Below are 25,776 nucleotides of genomic sequence, written 5' to 3'. Positions count from 1 at the left end.
ACTAGTTTAAGTGCCTCCGATAGGAAATATTTGTTTATGATATTAATTATTATTGTTATTATATTATTAATATCATTATTACTATTATTAGTCTATTCTTATTACTATCAAGAAAAATAATAATTTCACTCACCAAATAAGCTGTTATGCTGTGAGTTTCAGTGATTGTTTCAGTGTGATGAAGCATCCCATATTATGTGTTGAAATTCCCCTTTCTTTCTTTTCTTTTTTTCCTTTGACAGCAACAAACAAGACCAAGAGAAGTTTATTTTGCCTCACATTACCACATAAACATTTATGTTGCCCATACCAGGATGCAATAGAAACTTGCGTTTTAAGATTGTGTCAGAAAAATTATCAGCGATGTCGTAGGTATCTCGGTAGTCTCTCTCTTTATTTAAAACTTCCTTTCTTTCAGTATTATTTCCTCTCGAAAAAAGACACTCTAACAATGAATCAACTTCACCAGCATTATTTCTCTCATTTGTTTCTCTTTATATTTTCCCAAAATACATAACAACATTGGCCCAGATTCACTACTGTACTACGAAGTACAATAGTACAACACCCTCGCTTATGTCATAAACTGAGACATAAGGGGAGAAAATCGAGTGGGTCTCTGCCTGCCAAAGAGCTGGAATTTTGTTATTTATGGCCTAGTTAGGAAAACAAGTCACCACTGCTATTCCCACCCCACTTTACCCTTGAGGCCGGCCCATGGATGGGAGGAGTGAAACCTGACCAGGCCAGACGAATTGTGCCTCAGCTACAACGTTTTAAGCGTAAACTCAAAGCCCGCGAAAGGACATGAAATGCATTAAGCCAGACCCGGCACGAACGATTCTGGCCTCAGGAACAAATTTTACTGCAAAACAGGTCTATATACATCACAAGCCAGACCCGGCACGAGCGATCCTGGCATCAGGAACAAATTTTACTGCAAAACAGTTCTATGTACATCAAAGTTTTCAAATTCTTCTACAGCGATATATGCTTCATTCAAATAACTAATATGTTATATACTTACTTACTTACAAATGGCTTTTAAGGAACCCGAAGGTTCATTGCCGCCCTCACATAAGCCCGCCAGCGGTCCCTATCCTGTGCAAGATTAATCCAGTCTCTATCATCATACCCCACCTCCCTCAAATCCATTTTAATATTATCCTCCCATCTATGTCTCGGCCTCCCTAAAGGTCTTTTTCCCTCAGGTCTCCCAACTAACACTCTATATGCATTTCTGGATTCGCCCATACATGCTACATGCCCTGCCCATCTCAAACGTCTGGATTTAATGTTCCTAATTATGTCAGGTGAAGAATACAATGCGTGCAGTTCTGTGTTGTGTAACTTTCTCCATTCTCCTGTAACTTCATCCCGCTTAGCCCCAAATATTTTTCCTAAGCACCTTATTCTCAAACACCCTTAACCTATGTTCCTCTCTCAGAGTGAGAGTCCAAGTTTCACAACCATAAAGAACAACCGGTAATATAACTGTTTTATAAATTCTAACTTTCAGATTTTTGGACAGCAGACTGAATGATAAGAGCTTCTCAACCGAATAATAACAGGCATTTCCCATATTTATTCTGTGTTTAATTTCCTCCCGGGTGCCATTTATATTTGTTACTGTTGCTCCAAGATATTTGAAATTTTCCACCTCTTCGAAGGATAAATCTCCAAATTTTATATTTCCATTTCGTACAATATTCTGGTCACGAGACATAATCATATACTTCGTCTTTTCGGGATTTACTTCCAAACCGATCGCTTTACTTGCTTCAAGTAAAATTTCCGTGTTTTCCCTAATCGTTTGTGTATTTTCTCCTAACATATTCACTTCATCCGCATAGACAAGAAGCTGATGTAACCCGTTCAATTCCAAACCCTGCGTGTTATATAAAAACACAAAATTTGATTTCAGTTAAGCCAACTGACTGAGGCCCGGCCTCACTTGCCTCAGTCAATCAGTCGCCACTGTCGTGTACCACAAGTTACTCACCTCGTATCCCTGTTTCGCTACCATAGCCTGTCTGGGCCACGCGTAGTCCACTTCTTTGCCATGGGGTCCGCACTGCTGCAAAAATAAAAAGAAAACACCCCTATTAGAACAGGGGATATTGATAAGATTTACAACTTCACCCTTACAACCCTCCCTCACCGCGGAGCTGCAACCTGCATCCAGCTGAAATTGCATTCTGCAAGACAGACAGAAGATATAGCCTTGTTATGTAATACCCAAGATGTCTGTTATTCTCCTTTTTTCCCCGGTCTGTTTCCATAGTTACACTAGATGCACTGCATAAGAAAACTACTCAATTTTCCTCCTCAAATGTCGCCGTCTAGACGGACAGTTATAGTTTTTATTTTTCCGAATGTTTTCTATTACAATATCAGCCAGACTGCAGCCAGTGTTATATTGTTAGAAGTATGCTGGAAAGACAAATAAATGAAGCAACAGAGCGAGGTAAACATGTTGAGGGAGCTGTCACGAAATAGAAGGATGTGGCTTCTATTCCAGGCGGACAACAAAAAAAAAATTCATGATAATAGTAAAAACAGTTGTGGGACTTAATTTTTCTTCACTTTGAAGAGCTCGAAAGAGCATAAATAAAACTTCGACATAATTTTACTCTACTCTTTGCGAAATAACACGTGACAATGACGAAGATAAATCCCAAAGAGAAATGTATAAATTTAAAATTTATAAATTCATAATACTTCGAAATTTTATCACTAAGGAGGCATTGAGAATAATATTTTTAACTTTATTACAATCATTAATACAATATGATATAAAAAATTTGGGGTGGAGTAACATCATCTGTACTTAATCCATTAATTTTATTACACAGAAGATTAATAAAAAATTGTCTAACCAAAAAAATGGATAACCCAACAAATTTAATTTATACAGATTTTAAAGTATCAACTATTGAAGAAAGTTATAAATATAGTTTACTAACTTACTACCACATAAATCAAATGAAAATAAATCTAATCGACATTAATATCGTACTCGAAGACAAAAGTCTACTTTCCCATTAATTGAGCCTAAATGTCATACAAGTGCAGCTCTTAAACTTGGTGCTAGTTTCGGCCCAAGACTTTATAATAAAATTACAAATCATTTTCCAAATTTGAAATATTTTAAAATTGGAGCTTTTAAAAAAGATATTTATAAAATTGTTCATAATATTTATACAATATTAACAAATGTATGTATTTTTTACCATTTTATTTCAGTCGACTATATTCATGTTTGATTGTCTGATTATCAATTTATATTATATGTGTGTTTTTTCTCTCTTTTTCTTCTTCTTCTTCTTCTTTTTTTTTTTTTTTTGCTCTTGTGTATTATTTATTGGTTTGCATTAAGTGAATTACTGTATTTAGTAAACTGTCCTTGTAAATTTTATGTTATATTATTGGCTAAGACCACACCGTACACGAGCCTGGCTCTTACGGTAGTGACTAGAAACAGTTTTGTTTTATAATTTTAATTTGTACTCACTGGCTAGCTAGATAAATAAATAATTAAAAATAAGATAAATAAAATAAATTATATAACATTCTGAACTTCAAAATTTCCTCACAAAAGTCAAAGGTTGCTAAAATTAAAATTTTCCGGTTTCCGTGACACCAGTTTACATAATTATATTTCAATTTATGCTGGGGGGGGGGGAGCAAAGAATAATTGGGATTCCCCGGCCTCTGATTGCGTCGAAATCTCTGATAGAATGATACATATTTAACCCTTGTAGTGAATTTCGGTGAAGTCCGGAGAGCCTAATTAGTCAAATCCACTCTCCTCACCTCCACATTGGAGCCAACTGGGATCTTTTAAGATGCGAAAGAGAGAGTGGTGTGCGGAAAGCAACGGGAAGCTAACGCATTATTTATCTTTCCCACGAAAAACTGCAAACATGGCATGATAAGGAAGTGAAATTTGATAGTATAATATAGGTCTAAAGCAGTTTTTCTAGATAAGTGTGCGCCCAGCCTTAGTGTAGCCTATATTATTTTGTAATGCATGTGGATCGCGACCGACGATTTAAGTTCACTACAGCCAAATGTTCACTATAACCGGTTCACTAAATTCAGAGTTGAATGTAGTTGACACAGCGTTGATAAATAATAGACTAATAAAAAAAATATTACATTCCATGCATTTATTACTCTATTACAGGCATGTCAATTGATGCCCACAGGATCAAGCGCGCGCTTTAGAGCCCAGGAGAGCCTGAGCGCTTTACAGCGGAAAGGAAAGAGACAGACGAAAGAGGTGGTATATGCCGCTTGGTCGAGCTATATTCAGGGATGGCCAGCACTGATTCAATAGCTAAAGGGAAGAGAACTTATTAAAACTGTATCCATGTTAATTTTTAGATTTGCCTGAGAAGTATAAGTGCATTATAAGAATGTAAGTTTTAATTTTAATGCTCAATTTTCACAAGTTTGATTTTTTAAATCAAAAGAAATATTTTCTCAACTTTTCGTATAGAAAAATGAAATTTTCAGATATAGGCCTATTTATTTTGTAGCCTTACAGAATGTTTTCGTAAATCTAATATACCGTATATACGTATTACTGAAGATAGTGTATTGAAAATTTTGAAAATATTCGCATGGAAATTGTTTGTAAGGAAATGAATTAACAAAGCAACTACTGTTACATCATAAGCAAAAGATACGTACGTGCCCATGTGTTGTAAAAATGTCAGCTCTATAGCTTCATCACATTTCGAGAAAATAATTTAATATTCTGATGACAGGAAGTTTTTTTTATTGGGTTATTTTACGACGCTGTATCAACATCTAGGTTATTTAGCGTCTGAATGATATGAAGGTGATAATGCCGGTGAAATGAGTCCGGGGTCCAGCACCGAAAGTTACCCAGCATTTGCTCGTATTGGGTTGAGGGAAAACCCCGGAAAAACCTCAACCAGGTAACTTGCCCCGACCGGGATTCGAACCCGGGCCACCTGGTTTCGCAGCCAGACGCGCTGACCGTTACTCCACGACAGGAAGTTGCTCACAAATATCACCTTAAAAGCATAATGCGACAAGAGTTTTGTTATGGAATATTAGTTACACTTAAAACAGATACAGTACCTAGGTAACTTTGCTTTGTACTGTAATATTATTTTGATTAGTTTATTGATTACTTTTGTAAGGCTAAAAATACCATCAATATAAATTCCAACTTATCATGTCATACTCAATCTCTTTCTTTGGAATATCACTTTCTTTATGAATGATGTGTATCGTCCACTTAATACAGTATCATATTATACTACTATGGAATTTAAGTGAATATTCCTTCTTAATTCTCTACTATGTTATTAAGATTTAAAACACAAGTGCAATAGTAAGAAATCAGTATTAGTACTTTTGTTTTACAGACAATATAGATAATATTAAACAGAAAGAAGCCATATAAAAATAACGACATAAAATTTCACGTTCCGTTTGAAGTTTGTGCACCACTGTTTTCTTAATCCAACAGGTTGCTTATTCATATACACAACCCTTCCTCTTTCCATACTTAGCGCTTGATGCCCGCCCACGACGTCAAGGTCAGAAAAATGCGCTTGCTTTGACACTGCTATAGGTGCTAAATCATATCGTATTCCTTTTTTGCCATAAAAGAACGAAAACAGGGATCGTGTAAAACTTCTGTGCCAGATATCGAACCCCAGGTCTCCCTATGCAAAGCCAACACTTGTCGCTTCGTTAATTTTGACCTGGATACGAGGTAACTGGGGAAAACTGCAACTATGATGATCGATATGGGGGAAACACTAACTGAGAGGCGGAGAGGAACAGATGAGTGAGTTTCCACATCAGAGTAGTTGTCATGGAGACGGCGGCGACAAGGTCACACAGGCTCTCTCTTTGAGCTCGTTGGCTCTGCCAGACACCCCCCAGACAGAGCAACCCTCTCTCATCTCGACTCCCCGCTCTCCAGCCACATGCAGTAGTACCCATTAACAATGTAGGGGTACAGGAAACAAGCTGCGAGTTTATAGCAGATACAAGACTTGAGACAGCGATAGAAAACACAGCGTGTAGAGATGAGGTATAAAAAAAACTTCACAAATATTTGATCGGACTGCAGGCGGCTTCATGTCAAAGGAATTGGACGGATTTTTATCCTAATCAGCTCACATCGGCTTGCTAGTGTACAAACAAGCTTTGAATACAGACTTTTACCAAGTATTTCCAATTTATTGATTAAATCCTCACAGATACTCAATTTTTTTTTCAGAATCGTGAATCTTATATATTCAAAATGCTCACAAAATTCTTTTTAAATAATCATGGCAAAAGTGCAAAACCTTTAAGTCCCTGGGAACCAAAATTTTCAAGATTGCAATAAAACTGTTCTGTAATAAATTTGCTTGACATGTGAACAAACTAATAATAATAATAATAATAATAATAATAATAATAATAATAATAGAGCATGCAAAATCAATACAAGTAGGCCTATGTTAGTCTTTGACTCACGATTCTGGAACTGGCAATTTATTAGTAGTGAAGTTCGATTCTCCTCCCCTTTTTAGTTGCAAATATAGTTCCTAAGCCTTTGTCCTATTGCCCGATATTAACCGATGCTCCGTCGTACGTTTGCGCAATTAATTTCTTGCTGCAGTTAAATTCTTCTAAATGATCAAATACAACTTCAGATATTCTTTCGGCTGTCCTGTCATCTGAAAGTCCTGTTAATTCTTGTATTTATTACAGCTTATTTTATTTATCTTTATGTAATTTTGTTTTTTATTCATTTTATTTTTCATATTATATCATTTTAAATTATTTACTATTTCGTTTATTCTATTCTTTTCAAATGACCAATGAACTGCATTTGAGGAGGCTACAAGGGTACTTAAAAATCCTTATTGTAGTCTCTGAGAGGATCTCCACTACCCAGAAAGAAGGGTCGTAGTATTAGGATATGCTGTCATATCCTCAAACACGGTTAAACTCAAGCCATACCCCTCCCTACGCACTCTCCCCTGTCCCCTAACTTCACAGCTAGAAAAAACCGTTTGCTCTAAGATATTTGGATCGTTCCTCGGAAAGTATTTCTGCGCTGTACAGTGGCGACATCTCACGACAGAAAGTGGAATCTTAAAGGAATTTATTACATCGGGACGCATTGAAAATCAAAATATGTAATTAAAATCTTTTCTATCCTCAGAGGCACGAAATTAAACTGTAGGATCATCCTGATATCCTTCTTGGAGGAATCGCCACTGACTTGTCTCAACCAGAGTTTGAATCCGGGCTCGCTCGTTACACGGTGAGGCATGCTAACCCTTACTCCACAGTGGTGGACGCTAAGATAATAACTTAAACAACTTGAAGGGGCTAAATTGTTCTCGCACGTTTTGTTTGTTAAACCATATATTTTGTTTTGAACACAACAGGCTGTTCTTTTACTCTTTATTTTCAACTTTTTCAACAGCCATTAAGTGATCGCGGCACAGAAAGCACGAGGAGGAGTATTAAAGTACACATTGTGTTAGACAAAACAAGAGTGTTGAAATTGCACGGCGGTCTGAGGACCTTTCAGCGAAGACAAGACATAATTTTAACTCCTTTCCGACCACCTGTTACTATGGTAACAGATGGCATGAGTAAGATACAGACACCTGTGAGGAATTAACATAATTTTACAATTATTGCATTTCAAAATATTACCTACATAAATACCAGTATTTCGTTAGAATGCTTTGTACGCAAGCAGAAATGATGTCTAAACCCAGAAAATTCAGTAAGATACAGTATTTGTAGTGAATATAACACAACCAATTTTAGAAAAAAAAAAAAACTGTCTGAAAATACGAAAACTAAGAAGAAATTAAAGGTGATAAGTAGAAGACATGTCATTTCATCCCTTAAGAGTTTGTTGAGTGTAGGAGAAGGTCTTAAGGCCTTATTATTAAGAGTTACTGAGATCAGTATACAATATGTGCAGGTAAGTTTGTATTTCACTGTGTGTTACTTATGGAAGTTATAGTGATAGGAGATAGCATTAATATTTATAACTTAAACCAGTGGTTTTCAATCTATGGTACGGGTATGCCCAGGGGTACGCAGGGTTGTATCAAGAGGTACGTATCCCACTGATTATATATCTCAAAATGCTGACATATTTATTTTATTAGGCTACACTTGATGATAATTATTATTGCAGTTTACATATTTCCTTTACAGTATCAACTCCCGTTTTTCATTTCTTCAATAACATTTCATATACTTCACTACTATTTTTCTATTTTACCAGTAACTTCTGTGTGTATAATGATGATGATGATGATGATGATGATAAAAATCATTCATTTTCCCATACAACATAAATCACAGTCTTTTTTATTACTTCTTATATAACTAAAATGTAGTTTGGGGGTACAAAGATAAAAAAATATATATATTTTGAGGGTACGCTAGCAAGAGAGAGAGAGAGAGAGAGAGAGAGAGAGAGAGAGAGAGAGAGAGAAAGATTGAATACCACTGTCTGAAACAATAATGGACCTAAAACTGATCTCTGTGGAACTCCACGTATAAACAGCAAAACCTTCTTAATTCGGGCTACGATAATCTGGACTTACTTTAATTCAGACAGCCAAAAACCAATTTAGCTATTAATTACACAACATGTCAAAGCAGTTGTGGAATCTAATAATGGTAATGTATTTGTAAGGTTCAATGATTCAGTCCATGAAGTATTGATAAAAATGGACTTCGATATATTTAAAAAATGAGAATTATTCACTGTAGATCAAATTAATTCACAAGAATTTCCGACCTTAACGTACAAGACCAACGAAACAATAACATTCACTAATAGAAACCAATAAATGTAGGTGGAAAATGTAAGTGTTCAACAAAAGGCGTATGCATAGTATATGAACGGGAACTTTTATTTTATTTATTTAATCCGGACTTTCGTTAATTGGGACAAAATATTCCCCAAATAGTACAGATTAGCGAGATTCTACTGGACTTATAAGTTATTCTGAATGAGTAACTTTGTGAGTACTTGGTATATCCATTTCCAGTGTTTGTTTTTTTATTTGATACGTAAGAAAAAAGTTATGGTTTATTTAACGACGCTCGCAACTGCAGAGGTTATATCAGCGTCGCCAGTGTGCCGGAATTTTGTCCCGCAGGAGTTCTTTTACATGTTGCTAAATTTAATGACATGAGCCTGTCGCATTTATGTACAATTAAATCCCATCGACCTGGGTCGGGATCGAACACGCAACCTCGCGCACAGAAGGCCAGAGCTATACCAACTGCGCCACTCATGGCGATTTGATACGCAAGATGTACGATCTCATCTTTAATACCACAAAACTTTAATTTACTTATCAATATAAATAATTATTATGATCTACTCAGTCAAATGCATTAGCTAAATCAGACAATATCCCTCCAATATGTAATTTCGAACTTCAAATTCAGTACTTCATCCACCAACCTAAAAACTGCATTCTCTACCGATTTTTAATTTCTAGTATTCAAAACTCGTCTACGACTAATAAAACTGTAAAATAATAATAATAATAATAATAATAATAATAATAATAATAATAATAGTAATAATAATAATAATAAGATAGGCCTAAGTCCATTGTGATTGAAACATGAATAGCAAGAGATATTTTTCTAACAGACAAGATCGTAAATCTGAACTCTTTTTCGAATGCACCAGCTTCCCAGACGAGTAGGGACAAAACTGCAATATTTAAAGGAGTACAGACTGACCTGAAAAGCCCGGAGAGTTTCACGGAGAAGAGCGAGCACTCCTGCAGAGCCAGACGAAAAGGGAATGCTATAGTGTGGTATAGGATGTACCATAAATATCTTCCTATTCAACGTAATTTTGTCCACCACGGTCCGTTGTACAGGAAAGTTTCTCTGTATTGTGAACCTGTCTATATCCCGTGTGGTAGTGTTTCGAGCTACAATTCCAACAGACCAGAGTTCAATTCTCAGCAAAAGAAATATATTAACATGTATCAAAATACAATTAATTATTTATTCCGTCTTATGGCTTAAGCATTGATTACATATGAAAGGAAAACACTGATGTGTTGCATCTTATTTGGTCTTAATACTAAAGTTTTCGCCCTTTGTAAGGCATCTTCAGGTACGCTCTCCTATAAAATATGCGAAAAATCTAAAATATCACCGTACACAGGTTGTTGAAATGAAGGGATGTGTTTGTTGTACATGTAATCAGTTTAATTGAATAAACTGCATCCCGGTGACCAAATATGGTCGAGTATTCATTCTGATGTACAGAGCGACGAAACTGTATGTAGTTGTAGGCTTGGGTGTTTACTTTGAACTTCCTTCATTTCAACAACCTGTGTACGGCGATGTTTTAGATTTTTCGCATATTTTATAGGAGAGCACAGAACACTTAACAAGAATTTTACTCGCTCCATGAAATTAGTCATATTTGCTTTTACGACTCTACATTTAGTAATATCAGGTTTTTATATTTCTAGTAATTTATTGATTTTACTATGATCAGCTCAGTGATTTCTACTCTCTGTATGCTTCTCTATTCACTTTCAACAAGTTATTGGCAACAGTACAATATATTTAGGACACCAATGTATTGAGATCTACTTTGTATGCCAACATCACGTATTCAGTATTACTTCATACCTATGCAAACTTACGTCGTTTTACTTTGTTTTTAATATTTGGCATGATCTTTTAATATTGTTTTGGATGATTGTTATTGTCACTATGTCATATTTTTACTCTAGTTATGTCATTTCCAAATGTAAAGCAAAGTTCTTGTAATTGATTTTAGATGATATCTGTTATATCTCATACCTGAAGATGCCCTACAAAGGGCGAAAACGTTAGTATTAAGACTAAATAAGATGTAACACATCAGTGTTTTCCTTTCATATGTAATCAATGCTTAAGCCATAAGACGGAATAAATAATTAATTATATTTTGATACATGTTATTAACAAGAGGCTTAGCTGATTATTTCTTAACATGAATTGTAAATTAAGAAAAATATTATTTCCAACCCATAGAGAAAGGATATACAGTATGTCCCTTGCATTGTTTTACTTCTGAATATTGTTTCAAGCAGTGCCCTGAGCTTAATATCACATGACTAGGAACTCCAGCTACTTACGAATAATAATAATAATAATAATAATAATAATAATAATAACAGGACAGCGGATTTTCGGTCCCTAACAGCGACAAGGCGTCAAGAAATCACAAAACTTGGGTGGACTGTCCTTCCTCATGCGCCCTACAGTCCGGATCGCGCACCATACGACTTTCATTTGTTTGGTCCCCTGAAGGATGCGATCCATTGGAAGGGATATGACGACGATGGGCAGATAATAGGAGATATCAGGACGTAGCTGAGAGGAAGTCCAGCTGAATGGTACCGAGATGGCACACAGGCTCTAACATCTAGGTGACGTAGGGCCATAGATTTTAATGGAGACTACGTGGAAAAATATATATTTGTAGTCAATTAATTGGGGAATAATGTGGTATATTTGGATTTGTAATAAAACAAACTTTGAATGAGAAAAAAAAGTGCATTACTTATTGAACCACCCACGTACAGTATCAATTTGATTTTTTGTTTATTAATTATGGTTCGTTACATAATTGTAATTGTGTTACAAGTATAGTTGAGACTAAGGTGATAAAACTTGCATTAGTTTTAAAATAAAGATAATTAACACCCTGTAATTTGGTTTCCCACCATTCGTTTCTTATCTTCAGTTCTTTAGTTGTGTGTCCTCTACAACTCCTGGAAATTAGCGAGTTGAATTAGAGCTAATTACTACATTGTTCAATAGATAAACTTGACTTTACAGCCCACACTCAATTCTCCCCTCCCTGGAAGATTTTCATTCATCATAAAGAAAGTCTGAATTCAACACACTGCGTTAGAAATTTCTAAGCTTAAGTTCAGACAGATAATCTCTTAATCCTTAAAAGTCAGTACAATATTATTTTGGTTTAAGGGCAATTTCATGAGAGGATAAAACATTCTTTAGAATGCAAGGATGTTCACTAGCAAAGCCACCCGGTATGAGGGCTGCAGCTTAAGGATTCTCTTTGAAGTCCGGCACAGCAGACTTGCACTACATCGTAATCTTGTCTGTTCTGCATAGACCGAACATAGGAAGGAAAAGAAATGTCAAAACAGATCTACAACGTTGCTTACAAAATCCTCTTGAACCGTGTAAATAATGTAAAGACTTTATCATGTACGCCTTTGCACTATTCTTTTGTTTCTTCTAATGAGTCTTCAATTCACATATATTAATTAAAAATCAATTAGAGCGTTACTGTGAGTCAAGGAGTTACTGCCAGTCAAAGAGTTACTGTCAGTCAAGGAGTCACTGTCAATCAAGAAGTCACTGTCAATCAAGAAGTCACTGTCAATCAAGGATTCACTGTCAATCAAGGTGTCACTGTCAGTCAAAAAGTTACTGCCACTTAAAGAGTTACTATCAGTCAAAAAGTTACTCTCAGTCAAAGACTTATTGTTAGTCAAGGAGTTATTGTCAGTCAAGGAGTTACTGTCAGTCAAGGAGTTACTGTCAGTCAAGGAGTTAATATCAGCCAAGGAGTTAATATCAGTAAAGGAGTTACTGTTAGTCAAGGAGTTATTGTCAGTGAAGGAGTTAATATCAGTCAAGGAGTTAATATCAGTCAAGGAGTTAATATCAGTCAAGGAGTTAATATCAGCCAAGGAGTTACTGTCAGTCAAGGAGTTACTGTCAGTCAAGGAGTTAATATCAGCCAAGGAGTTAATATCAGCCAAGGAGTTAATATCAGCCAAGGAATTAATATCAGCCAAGGAGTTACTGTCAGCCAAGGAGTTACTGTCAGTCAAGGAGTTACTGTCAGTCAAGGAGTTACTGTCAGTCAAGGAGTTAATATCAGCCAAGGAGTTAATATCAGTAAAGGAGTTACTGTTAGTCAAGGAGTTATTGTCAGTGAAGGAGTTAATATCAGTCAAGGAGTTAATATCAGTCAAGGAGTTAATATCAGCCAAGGAGTTACTGTCAGTCAAGGAGTTACTGTCAGTCAAGGAGTTAATATCAGCCAAGGAGTTAATATCAGCCAAGGAGTTAATATCAGCCAAGGAATTAATATCAGCCAAGGAGTTACTGTCAGCCAAGGAGTTACTGTCAGTCAAGGAGTTACTGTCAGTCAAGGAGTTAATATCAGTCAGGGTGTTACCGTTAGTCAAGGAGTTATTGTCAGTCAAAGAGTTAATATCAGTCAAGAAGTTACTGTCAGTCAAGGAGTTAATATCAGCCAAGGAGATACTGTCAGTCAAGGAGTTAATATCAGTCAGGGAGTTACTGTTAGTCAAGGAGTTATCGTCAGTCAAGGAGTTACTGTTAGATAAGGAGTTACTGTCAGTCAAGGAGTTGATATCAGCCAAGGAGTTATTGTCAGTCAAGGAGTTACTGTTATTCAAGGAGTTAATATCAGTCAAGGAGTTACTGTTAGTCAAGGAGTTATTGTCAGTCAAGGAGTTAATATCAGCCAAGGATTTACTGTCAGTCAAGGAGTTACTATTAATCAAGGAGATATTATCAGTCAAGGAGTTACTATCAGTTAAATAGTTAACTTTCAGTCAGGATGTTACTGTCAGTCAAGATGTTACTATCAGTCAAAGAGTTGCTATCAGTCAAGAAGATACTGTTAGTCAAGGAGTTACTATCAGTCAGACAGTCAAAGAGTTAGTGTCAGTCAAAGAATTACTGACAATCAAAGAGTTACTGTCAGTCAAGGACCTGCTGTCAATTAAGGAGTTACTATCAGTCAAATTAGTTACTGTAAATCAAACATAGAATTATTTTCAATCAAAGAATTATTGACAGTCAAAGAGTTACTGTGAGTCAAGAAATTACTGTTAACCAATTTTATTAGGCTAGTTATCATTATTCAAGAATTTCTGTGAAGGAGTCACTGACAGCTCGTAGGACTTCGTCAGTAGGTAAGTAGGTAGGTCTACGTATCAACGAAGAAAATGAGAGTTGTACTGTGTTTCAAACTACGGTTGAGAATGTCTCTTTCTCAATTAAATTCAGGCAACTCGCTAACGGTGAAAAACAACGTAACGTGTCAGTTGAATCGTGTCCCTGGCTTAGTATCAACAATAAATTAACAGGAAAACCCGTGGCTTTTGTCCAGCGTCGGCCTTAGAGGAAACAAGTAACCGGGAAAATACGAGTTGTCCATCAAAAAAGCAATCTTGTCGTTCAGTGAGAGTGCGGGTAACTTACGTTTGATTCGCTCTATTTAAGACATAAGTTTCCTATATAAATTTGTCATCTAGTCTGCTGTCAAAAAATCTGAAAGTTAGAATTTACAAAACAATTATATTACCGGTTGTTCTTTATGGTTGTGAAACTTGGACTCTCACTTTGAGAGAGGAACAGAGATTAAGGGTGTTTGAGAATAAGGTTCTTAGGAAAATATTTGGGGCTAAGAGGGATGAAGTTACAGGAGAATGGAGAAAGTTACACAACGCAGAGCTGCAGGCATTGTATACTTCACCTGACATAATTAGGAACATAAAATCCAGACGTTTGAGATGGGCAGGACATGTAGCACGTATGGTCGAATCCAGAAATGCATATAGAATGTTAGTTGGGAGGCCGGAGGGAAAAAGACCTTTGGGGAGGCCGAGACGTAGATGGGAAGATAATATTAAAATGGATTTGAGGGAGGTGGGATATGATGATAGAGACTGGATTGGTATTGCTCAGGATAGGGACCGATGGCGGGCTTATGTGAGGGCGGCAATGAACCTCCGGGTTCCTTAAAAGCCAGTAAGTAAGTAAGTAAGTAAGTACGTGAGTATCACTATTAGTAGAGAATTGATTGTTATTTATAGCTTACTTCATTCCGTTTATTAGAAGCACAAACTTTACAGCAAATTGTACTTATTTATACTAAATCTATTATTCTAATTTATTTCTAATAATGTTGAAACTGATCAGGAAGAGAAAAAGGAATTGGCCGAGTCACTGGCTAAGAAGTAGCTGCCTAGTGAAGTATCCACAGGAAGGAATGGTGAACGGAAGAAATGTTCAGCGCAGAAGAAAACAGATGATAGACAACATTAATATATTTGAATCTTATACGGAGAGTGAGAAGAAGACGTAAAAATAGGACCGGAAATTGCAGAATACTGGGTTTACTGTATTCCGTAGATCTCACATTAGCATTGATGCTTTAGGATGTGGAACAAGTCAAAATTGTATAAGATTACAATTTTTTGGCGAGACGTAGTGAGGTGAGGCCGAGGATTCGCCAACAGATTACCTGGCATTTGCTTTATGTTGGGGAAAACCTCGGAAAAAAAACAACCAGGTAATCAGACTAAACGGGGATAAAGCGAGGTGAGGCCGAGAATTCGTAATACACTACTCGGCATCCGCCCCACGGCTGGGGAAAACCTCGGAAAAAAAACTAGCAATCAGACCAAACGGGGGATCCAATCCAAGTCCGAGCGTAGCTCCGGGTCAACAGGCCAGCGAGTCTTCCGATTGAGCTACACTGATTGCTCTACTAAAAATATACAGTACATAGCCAATCAGATTATGAAATTTACAAACCAAAACAATGAATGAATGAATGAATGAATGAATGAATGATGGACGTTAAGAATCGATCATATGGATTTCTTCAAATCGCTTGTCATTATAAACAATCTTTATCGTTAGTCAAAATCGTACATTATATGCCACATTATTACTCTAGTGTAGTAATAGTACATTATTCAACGAGCCTATAATGGTAGTAATTAAGATGCGAGTATGTTTATGAAACTAGCGCAAGCGAGTTTCATAATTTTCATACGAGCGTCTTAATTACCATTATAGTCAAGTTTCATACGACTTTTTATGCTCGACCATATTTCTAACTTGAAATTATTCATAAGTATTCATGTTATTCTTATCTGACTGAGGAGCGGAACTGACCTTGTGCAATACCTCGTAAATTGTGAGATGTACGCAGACGCGAAAGTATTGATTTTTTTCCGAGAAACAAATGTCGACATTGACCTTGATATAATCTAGAGAGTAAAATAAACATTAATTTTGATATAACCTTGAAATTGAATTAGAGATTAAAAAACGAGATGACAAATTGAATTTATTTGAATATTATTTATAATTAACGCTAATTATTATAGTAACAGAACTAGTTGTCTTTCGATTGCATATCCGAGAATAATCGATACTTGTGCTTTCATATTGCTACAATGGTATTTTCTGATTGGTGGAACACCTGTACTTTAATGAATAGGTGTACGTTAATGAGGTCCATTAAAGGGCTGCTACCAGGTGTATAATTACTACATTTCGGCATGGTCGAGCATAAAAATATTACCATGCCAACTGAAACGCAAAAGTTAACATTATGAAATGATTTGCCATGCTATAATATTAATTAATACATCATTGTTGTCATAGCGACCCCTTTCTTCATAGACCATGATATGAAACTACCCATCATTACAAATTCAATTGTTATTTATTTATTAATCTATACTAATAATAAATCTGTAGCCGAAATTTTTCTGGTAATTTTCGATTTTTCAAAAATAATTGGTCCTAACACATATAATTAACCACCCTGAAACCGAAATCGCTTTTTTGACATTTTTGTTTGTATGTCTGTCTGTCTGTCTGCATGTTACCTTTTCACGCGATAATGGCTGAACGGATTTATATGAAAATTGGAATATAAATTAAGTTCGTTGTAACTAAGATTTTAGGCTATATGGCATTCAAAATACATTATTTAAAAGAGGGGTTATAAGGGGGCCTGAATTAAATCGAAATATCTCGCTTATTATTGATTTTTGTGAAAAATATTACATACCAAAAGTTTCTTTAAAAATAATTTGCGATAAGTTTTATTCCTTGAAAAATTTTGATAGGACTGATATTTAATGAGATAAATGAGTTTTAAAATTAAAATAACTGCCATCTAAGGCCATGTAATGAATTAAAAAATGACTTCGTCTATAAGGGGCCTTGGACAGCAACAATCGAAAGCTATGAAAGATAGCCTACAGAGAATGTGTCTGTGTTTGTATGAAGTAATATCGGAAGCTAAATTAACCGAGTTGTATAATTAATTATTATTTCAACATTGGAAAGTGTAGTTTCTCTAGATGGACATAATGCTATAATGTTATTACAGTAACTTCTGATATACAGTAATAATGTAATATAATATAATATAATATAATATAATATAATATAATATAATATAATATAATATAACATAACATAACATAACATAATATAATATAATATAATATAATATAATATAATATAATATAAGTTATTTGAAGGGTTCAGAACCATAGTGGGCCAAGCGCCATTTACTGAATACGTAGAAAACAAGGGTTAAAATTAAGTTATTACCATAATTCAATGGAAACCTATAACAAGTAAAATAAAATATACACATTAAATCTAAATGATGTCAATCTTCATTAAACTATGGTTGCATGTAATAAAAATTAAGAAACATGTTAAAGGAACTGTCATTGCACCAAATGAGTGTCTCTGGACCAAAATGATCGCATTTTAATTATTTGGATGCAATTTAAATTAAGTACCGGTAACATATTAAACGATTTATCCTCCTATCAAACACGAATGTTTCCTGGATCAAATGTCCTATTTTAATTATGTAATGACTTTATATTTATTTCTAACGGGTGCAGAGGAGCGCACGGGTACGGCTAGTTGTTTTATAAAGCTGTCGTACAATAAGATAACTGAAGAAAGACGTTTTTAAATTTAAACATTTATTGCATTCATCGAAATGAGGAAACTCGCTTCTATCGTTCTCTAAAAATTGATTCATGTCAAAGCATAACATTATAAACTTGTTTCATAATATATTACTATTTACTTCTTTATTTACTTATTTATTTGTCACAGGACGACGAGGTACTTCATGGAGCAGAATAATCGGTTATGAATTGGAAGGTCCTGAATTCAATCCTAGGTAGTAAAGAGGTTTAAAACGTTGCTGAAACTTCCAGATCGGCTTTGGAATTCACTCAGCGTTCCGTAAAATTCAGCATAGGGTCCTTTCCTGGGTTAAAAGACGGTCGGAGCGTGGTGCTGACCACAGTACCTCATTCCAGGACCTAGGTCATGAAAGCATGAAGCTCTACCTCCATGCTTCCATACGCTTTTACGACACTATTGCTGTGCGGACCACACTTTGCGAAACACTAAATAAGGGAGATACTTCCGTGTAAATGATATACTGTTAATTAGATCCGTTCAGCCAAAGTTGTGATCGGTCAACCGGTAAATAAGTCATTCAGCTATGCAGGTGTGAGTGTCGAAAAGGATGATGACTGGGTTGATGACGGGTCATGCGATGACGAGGAAGAAACGCTTGACAAGTTTGTCGACAACTGTATTAAGATGTGACAGACTATAATAATATGGGTTTGGTTTCACATTACAGCTGCAGGACTGGTCGTACAATATTCGAAAAGCCATCAGGCGCAGCTCACAGCTGTCTGACTCGTGAATTACCGAAATCTGATTGACAGCCCATGACACACCGTCGCCGCCGGTGGTCCAACGCTCCGAGGTTGAAGCTTTCGGACAGTCGGATTTAAGAGCGAGGAATGTTCTATGCATTCTTTCTTGGAGAGGAACTTTTGGTCTGAATTTACTTAACCTACCATAAATTTTAATTAGGGTATGCTCGATCCGACACAGGGTTGTCCTCTCATAACGCTGGATCTTCGAGTAACAGAGTTAAGGCTAGTTCACAATAAACCAGGAACGGAAACAAGAACGAGAACGGAAATATATTTATTGTAACATTATTTTCATTCTCGTTCTCGTTTCCGTTCATGGTTTATTGTGAACCAGCGTTCACTACTGGGTGTTCAGTTCAAAGTGTGTCATGTCTCGCTGTATGCCGTCACGTGGCTAGTCGATGAGCCTAGAGAACTCAATCTTCCTATACTTCTGCAGAGGTGTATTACTTACCTGCCAGAGAAGTTGCCTAGCAAGTACGGCGTTCATTCAGAAGTGTACTTACCGATACGTACGGTAACGCCGGTAGTGGCAGGAATGTGAACTGTTTCGAAACATGTAATGAGGTGAGTTTTTTCTTACTGTCGGGATATGGTGAGAGGGTTAAGACGATTACTTACGTACAGTATTTGTTGACATTAACTTCGACGGTCAACATGGACACGGAGAATTTGATCTGTATTGTGGAATGTTGCCGTACGCAACCGATGATAACAATATCCTGCGTACGACTTAGCCGCGTAAAACACAGTTCGAAAGAGGTTATGGTAGCACACAGACCGTACAGACCGCCATCTGTTGCTACGACGTTCAAGTTATACCGTACACGTTCTCAAGTTCAGATTGAACGCCTTGATTAATAGGCAACTTCTCTGACACAAAAGCTGAAACTCGCTTCAAATCGCTGACTCATCAACAATGACGTCATGACACACTTTGGAATGAACACCCAGTATATTTACTGAACATGCTGATTTACGATATCAAAGATAATATAAAGGCTGGTCCTCAAAAAAACGGAAAAGACAACGAGAACGGAAATACTGTTAAAATAAAAGTATTAAAATGTAAGCATTCACAATTAACGACAAGCTTGCCGGAGTCCGGGAACGGGAACATGAAAATTAATTGTGAATGCTCACATTTAAATACTTATTTTAACAATATTTCCGTTCTTGTTCTCGTTGTCGTTTCCGTTCCTGGTTTATTGTGAACCAGCCTTAAGTCATTACTCGTGTGCAGGGATTGAAGATTAAAAGTTGGGCGTATAAATGTAATAGTTCATCGTACCTTTATAGGAGGAGTAGGAGGAAGAAGAAGAAGAGGATAAGCTGTAGGAGGGTTAGAATCAGTACTATAAAAGAAGGCAAAGACGAAAAAAGGAAACAGAAAATTCGACTGTACTCCCGTTTGTCAGTCTGTACTATCCTTTATCCTCACCTATATCCGCCCAAAATTTGCTATCGCCAATCCGTCCGTGCTCTCAGCCTTCCGTGACACTCGTCTATCCGACGGTACTCTCGTCTATCAAACAGTATTGTCAAGACGTCCGTACTCTTGTTTATCCGACCGTACTGTCGTCTATCCGACCGTACTGCCGTCTATCCGTCCGTACTGTCGTCTATCCGTCTGTACAATCGTTTATCCGCCAGTACTGTCGTCTACCAGTTTGTATTGTCGTCTATCCGCCCGTACTGTCGTCTATCCGTCTGTACATTCGTCTAACCCGTCCGTACTGTCGTCTACCGTCCATACTGCCGTCTATCCGTCCATACTGTCGTCTATCCGCCTGTACAATCGTCTAACCGTCCGTACTGTCGTCTATCCACCCGTACTGTCGTCTATCCGTCCGTACTCGTCTACCCGTCCGTACTGTCTACCCGTCCGTACTGTCGTCTATCCGTCCGTACTGTCGTCTATCCGTCCGTACTGTCGTCTATCCGTCCGTACTGTCGTCTACCCGTCCGTACTGTCGTCTACCCGTCCATACTCTCGCCTACTGGTCTTTCAATCGGGAATCTCGTCTACCAGTCCATACGTCTATTCGTTCGAGCCTAGTCTATTCTCCTATAGTCTATCTGTTTGTAATCTCGTCTATTGGTCTTTACTCTCGTCAATCAGTCCGTATTGTCGTCCATCCGCCCGCGCTTTCGTCTATCTGTCCGTACTCTCGTCTATCCGTCCGTATTCTCGTCTATCAATCTGTAATCTCGTTTATCCGAATATATTATCATCTACTCACTCGTACTCTCGTCTATAAGTTTGTGCTCTCATCTATCAGCACTCTCGTCTATCCGGCCTCACTCCCGTCTATCCGTCCGTAATGCCGTCTTTTCCTTCGTACTCGATCATACTTCCGTCAATCTGTTCGTTTGTGCGAGGAAAACTTACTGGAGAAGAAAATAATCTTATCCATCTGCTTTCCTACACGTCTGTCTATTTGTATTTCTGTCCGTTCATTCTTTGAATATCCGCCTGCATTTCTGTATGTCCCCTTGTTGTCTGTAGATTATCCGTCCAACTTTCTATAGGCCCTTCGTCTGCTTATCTGTTTGCAAGTTCATCTGTCTGAATATATATGTTCGTGCGTTCGTCTGTCTGTCTGTCTGTGTGTTGGGCTATCCTTCTGCATTCCTCGTCTGTCTGTCCGTGTCTGTACGTCCGTTTGTTTGTATGTTTGTAAATCTGCATTTCTGTCTGTAAGTCTTTTCTCAGTTTGTCAGTCGTAAAAATTGCAAGCGGAGAAAACCTATCAAACTTCATAAAGTAAAATGACGTAAATACATATAAAACAGAAACGGATATTGTCTAGGCAGACAAAGATTAAAAAAAGAAGTCTAGACACACAAAGACATTTTCTGGGTGTAAATTTAGCACCATAAAAGCAGCTATTCCATAATTACGAACACTTTTATACGTTCTTTGTTGATCCAATTTTCAGACTGCATGTTTCTATTGGCAGCCCACGCACTGTCTAGCTCTGTGTACGGGGTCAGGGATGTCTTTTGAAAAAGTACGACACAGACGGTGAGAGGGGTGGTGCATGCAGCGGAGGGGAGCGTGTTTGGGTAAGAGACGGAGAGGGGAACGGGAAGGAAACATAAAAATCAATAGGACGGGCGAGTAGGAGGGGAAATATGTCTGGACGCATGCGCCCTGCGTCGGGACGGCGAGGGAGGGAAAGGGGGCGAAAACTGTCGGCTCATATTGCATTTATGCAGGAAATGCACGGATCCTGTCTAAAATGCCAGACGTGTAAGGAAAGTGTCATGGGAATTCCACACAAAAAACTTTTATGAAATATTAACCTACATCTGATAATAAAGTAAATAATAAATATTCTATCATAAGGGTGTAAGCAACAAATTACACACTTAATTATTCATAAAATAATGTTTACGACATTACTACTGGCGATCACTGGAAAGAGTGAAAATAAATTATAATAATTATAGCTGTTTTTTAAGTAGTGAAGCAGCCAGGGATTTTACCATTAATATTTCTATAGACTATTACACTCTTACTACGTCATACTACTTTTGACCAATAAAACGGTACGAAAGGACGTATTTCAACCAATCATGGCTGCTTATAGCACGATTTTATCGCGTCCCTAGCACTTGTTTAATTTTATCGCGTCCCTAGCATTTGTTTAATTTTATCGCGTCCCTAGCATTTGTTTCTTTGTTTGCAAACATTTGAAACTGCACTGGTCTGGACGTCAAAAAAAAAAATATATATATATATATACATAAAATTACAAACCACTCCAGTTGATGCACAGCAGTTTCAAATATGACTCGCATTGGCATTCAAGAACAAGAATTAATAAAAATCACTGATCATACCTATGCATCTTCTGAAATCCGATTTACAAATAAATGAAGAGCACCATTCGGAAATCCTGAATAAGTTGAATACACCAAGTAGGCCTAAATCAACGAGTTCCACTTCTATTACGCACACGTCCAATATAACATCAATTGAACCACCAACCACATTCAAATTTGAAAATTGTACATTCAATAATTATTCCTTTTAAAATTATTCATGTTTATTTTTTATGTCATCGTCGATAATTAACACTTTTCTAACACTTGTGTATATTAGTTAGGTTATGTTATAGCTTCTGCTATATGATATTATGGATAGTCACGTATCAGAGATTGTTTAATATTAAGATTTATTGAAAATCATCTGTCAAGTGACGTTGATTACTGGGATTCGGATAATTGAAGTGGAATGTTGCATTTTAATAAAAATGAAACTGAATCAACAAAGCCTTCTTGACTAGTAACATTGCCATCGTGTATAATAGATCGAGAACTTCTCGACGACAAGGCATTGCTCACTACTGCCATCTAGCATGCATCTAGCGTAATATTTGTAATGTTGAGATGGTACAATAAAACATTTGAAGACAGTTGTATTTTCGTAAGTCAATTCATATTTTATTGTATTGGAGTTCTTCGTTACTTCTAATCTTTATATACTTTCTTCTAATCGTGTAATAGTCAATTAAATCCCACTCGAGTTTTGATTTTCTCTAGATAAATCAAAACGTCTAGTGAGATTACTGTTGATAAAAGGAAAACAATGGAATTCTACACCTTTCCCAGTTGTACTTCAGAAAATATTAATTGTATTTCAGATTTGTCACTTGTATTTCAGATTAGTCAATTGAATTTCAGATAGTATCAATTGTATTTCAGAAAACATCATTTGTATTTCAGATTAGTCAATTGAATTTCAGAAAGTATCAATTGTATTTCAGAAAACATCATTTGTATTTCAGATTTGTCAATTCAATTTCAGATAGTATCATTTGTATTTCAGATTAGTCAATTCAATTTCAGATAGTATCAATTGTATTTCAGAAAACATCATTTGTATTTCACATTTTTCAATTCAATTTCAGATAGTATCATTTGTATTTCAGATTAGTCAATTGAATTTCAGATAGTATCAATTATATTTCAGAAAACATCATTTGTATTTCAGATTTGTCAATTCAATTTCAGATACTATCATTTGTATTTCAGATTAATCAATTTAATTTCAGATAGTATCAATTGTATTTAAGAAAACATCATTTGTATTTTAGATTTTTCAATTCAATTTCAGATAGTATCATTTGTATTTCAGATTAGTCAATTCAATTTCAAATAGTATCAATTGTATTTCAGAAAACATCATTTGTATTTCAGATTTATCAATTCAATTTCAGATAGTATCAATTGTATTTCAGATTAGTCAATTCAATTTCAGATAGTAGGCTATGAATTGTATTTCAGAAAACATAATTTGTATTTCAGATTTTTCAATTCAATTTCAGATAGTATCATTTGTATTTCAGATTAGTCAATTGAATTTCAGATAGTATCAATTGTATTTCAGAAAATATAATTTGTATTTCAGATTTATCAATTCACTTTCAGATAGTATCATTTGTATTTCAGATTAGTCAATTCAATTTCAGATAGTATCAATTGTATTTCAGAAAACATCATTTGTATTTCAGATTTATGAATTCAATTTCAGATAGTATCATTGTATTTCAGATTAGTCAATTCAATTTCAGATAGTATCAATTGTATTTCAGATTAGTCAATTCAATTTCAGATAGTATCATTTGTATTTCAGATTAGTCAATTCCATTTCAGATAGTATCAATTGTATTTCAGAAAACATAATTTGTATTTCAGATTTGTCAATTCAAATAGTATCATTTGTATTTCAGATTAGTCAGTTCAATTTCAGATACTATCAATTGTATTTCAGATTAGTCAATTCAATTTCAGATAGTATCATTTGTATTTCAGATTAGTCAATTCCATTTCAGATTGTATCAATTGTATTTCAGAAAACATAATTTGTATTTCAGATTTGTCAATTAAAATAGTATCATTTGTATTTCAGATTAGTCAATTCAATTTCAGATAGTATCAATTGTATTTCAGAAAACATCATTTGAATTTCAGATTCGTCAATTCAAATAGTATCATTTGTATTTCAGATTAGTCAATTCAATTTCAGATAGTATCAATTGTATTTCAGATTAGTCAATTCAATTTCAGATAGTATCAATTGTATTTCAGAAAACATCATTTGTATTTCAGATTTGTAAATTCAAATAGTATCATTTGTATTTCAGATTAGTCAATTCAATTTCAGACAGTATCAATTGTATTTCAGAAAAGATCATTTGTATTTCAGATTTGTCAATTCAAATAGTATCATTTGTATTTGAGATTAGTCCAGTCAATTTCAGATAGTATCAATTGTATTTCAGAAAACATCAATTGTCTTTCAGATTTGTCAATTATATTTCAGAAACTGTCATGTGTATTTCAGAAGTTACGGTTGGCACCTTATTCTCCAATGTTAAATCCAATCGAGATCATTTGGTGTAAAGTAAAAACGTACGTAAAAACCCATCTTGGAATTTCTGACGTCATTGCTTACAATTCATCAAGCTGCAGTTTTAGCTATGGTGAATATGCCTGTCGGACGCTAAAATGCAATAAAGTTGAGGATTTTTTAAATCCATTTTCCGTTTTTTAAAATATATGTTAAAATCTTAAGTAGGCCTACATTTGTTATTTTGTGAAATAAAAGTGACTATGTAATCTTAAATGCATTGATTATTTTCTGAAATACAATTGATACCATCTGAAATACAATTGACAAATCTTAAATATATTTGATATCATCTGAAACACAATTAACAAATCTGAAATATATTTCTAGCATCTGAAATACAATTGACAAATCTGAAATATATTTGATATCATCTGAAATACAACTGAGATATCTGAAATATATTTGATATCATCTGAAATACAATTGACAAATCTGAAATATATATGATATCACCTGAAATACAATTGACAAATCTGAAATATATTTGATACCATCTGAAATACAATTGACAAATCTGAAATAAAATTGATACTATCTGAAATTGAATTGACAGATCTGAAATACAATTGATCATTTCTGAAATTAAATTGACTAATCTGAAATACATTTGATAATTTCTGAAATACAATTGAAATTTTCTGAAATACAACTTGAAAAGGTGTAGATTCCCAGTTATTAGGAGTAAAAAAAATATAACAATCAAAATGCAAAACAAGCCAA

General features: G+C 35.5%; 1 protein-coding gene across 3 annotated transcripts in view; it reads right to left on the bottom strand.

Annotated features, from left to right (window-relative positions):
• Positions 1-25,776, bottom strand: part of rn (rotund) — a 1,149,518-nt gene that overhangs the window by 482,386 nt on the left and 641,356 nt on the right. For all 3 annotated transcript variants that reach the window (XM_069846929.1, XM_069846927.1, XM_069846930.1), the window contains exon 3: positions 2,003-2,077. In XM_069846929.1, the coding sequence (XP_069703030.1) occupies positions 2,003-2,077 (75 nt within the window). The remainder of the gene's footprint in view (positions 1-2,002; positions 2,078-25,776) is intronic.

The sequence above is a fragment of the Periplaneta americana genome, chromosome 15 (assembly GCF_040183065.1).
Source record: "Periplaneta americana isolate PAMFEO1 chromosome 15, P.americana_PAMFEO1_priV1, whole genome shotgun sequence".
Classification (NCBI taxonomy): domain Eukaryota; kingdom Metazoa; phylum Arthropoda; class Insecta; order Blattodea; family Blattidae; genus Periplaneta; species Periplaneta americana.
The sequence above is the reverse complement of the archived record's forward strand: the minus strand, read 5'-3'. Positions and strand labels throughout refer to the sequence as shown.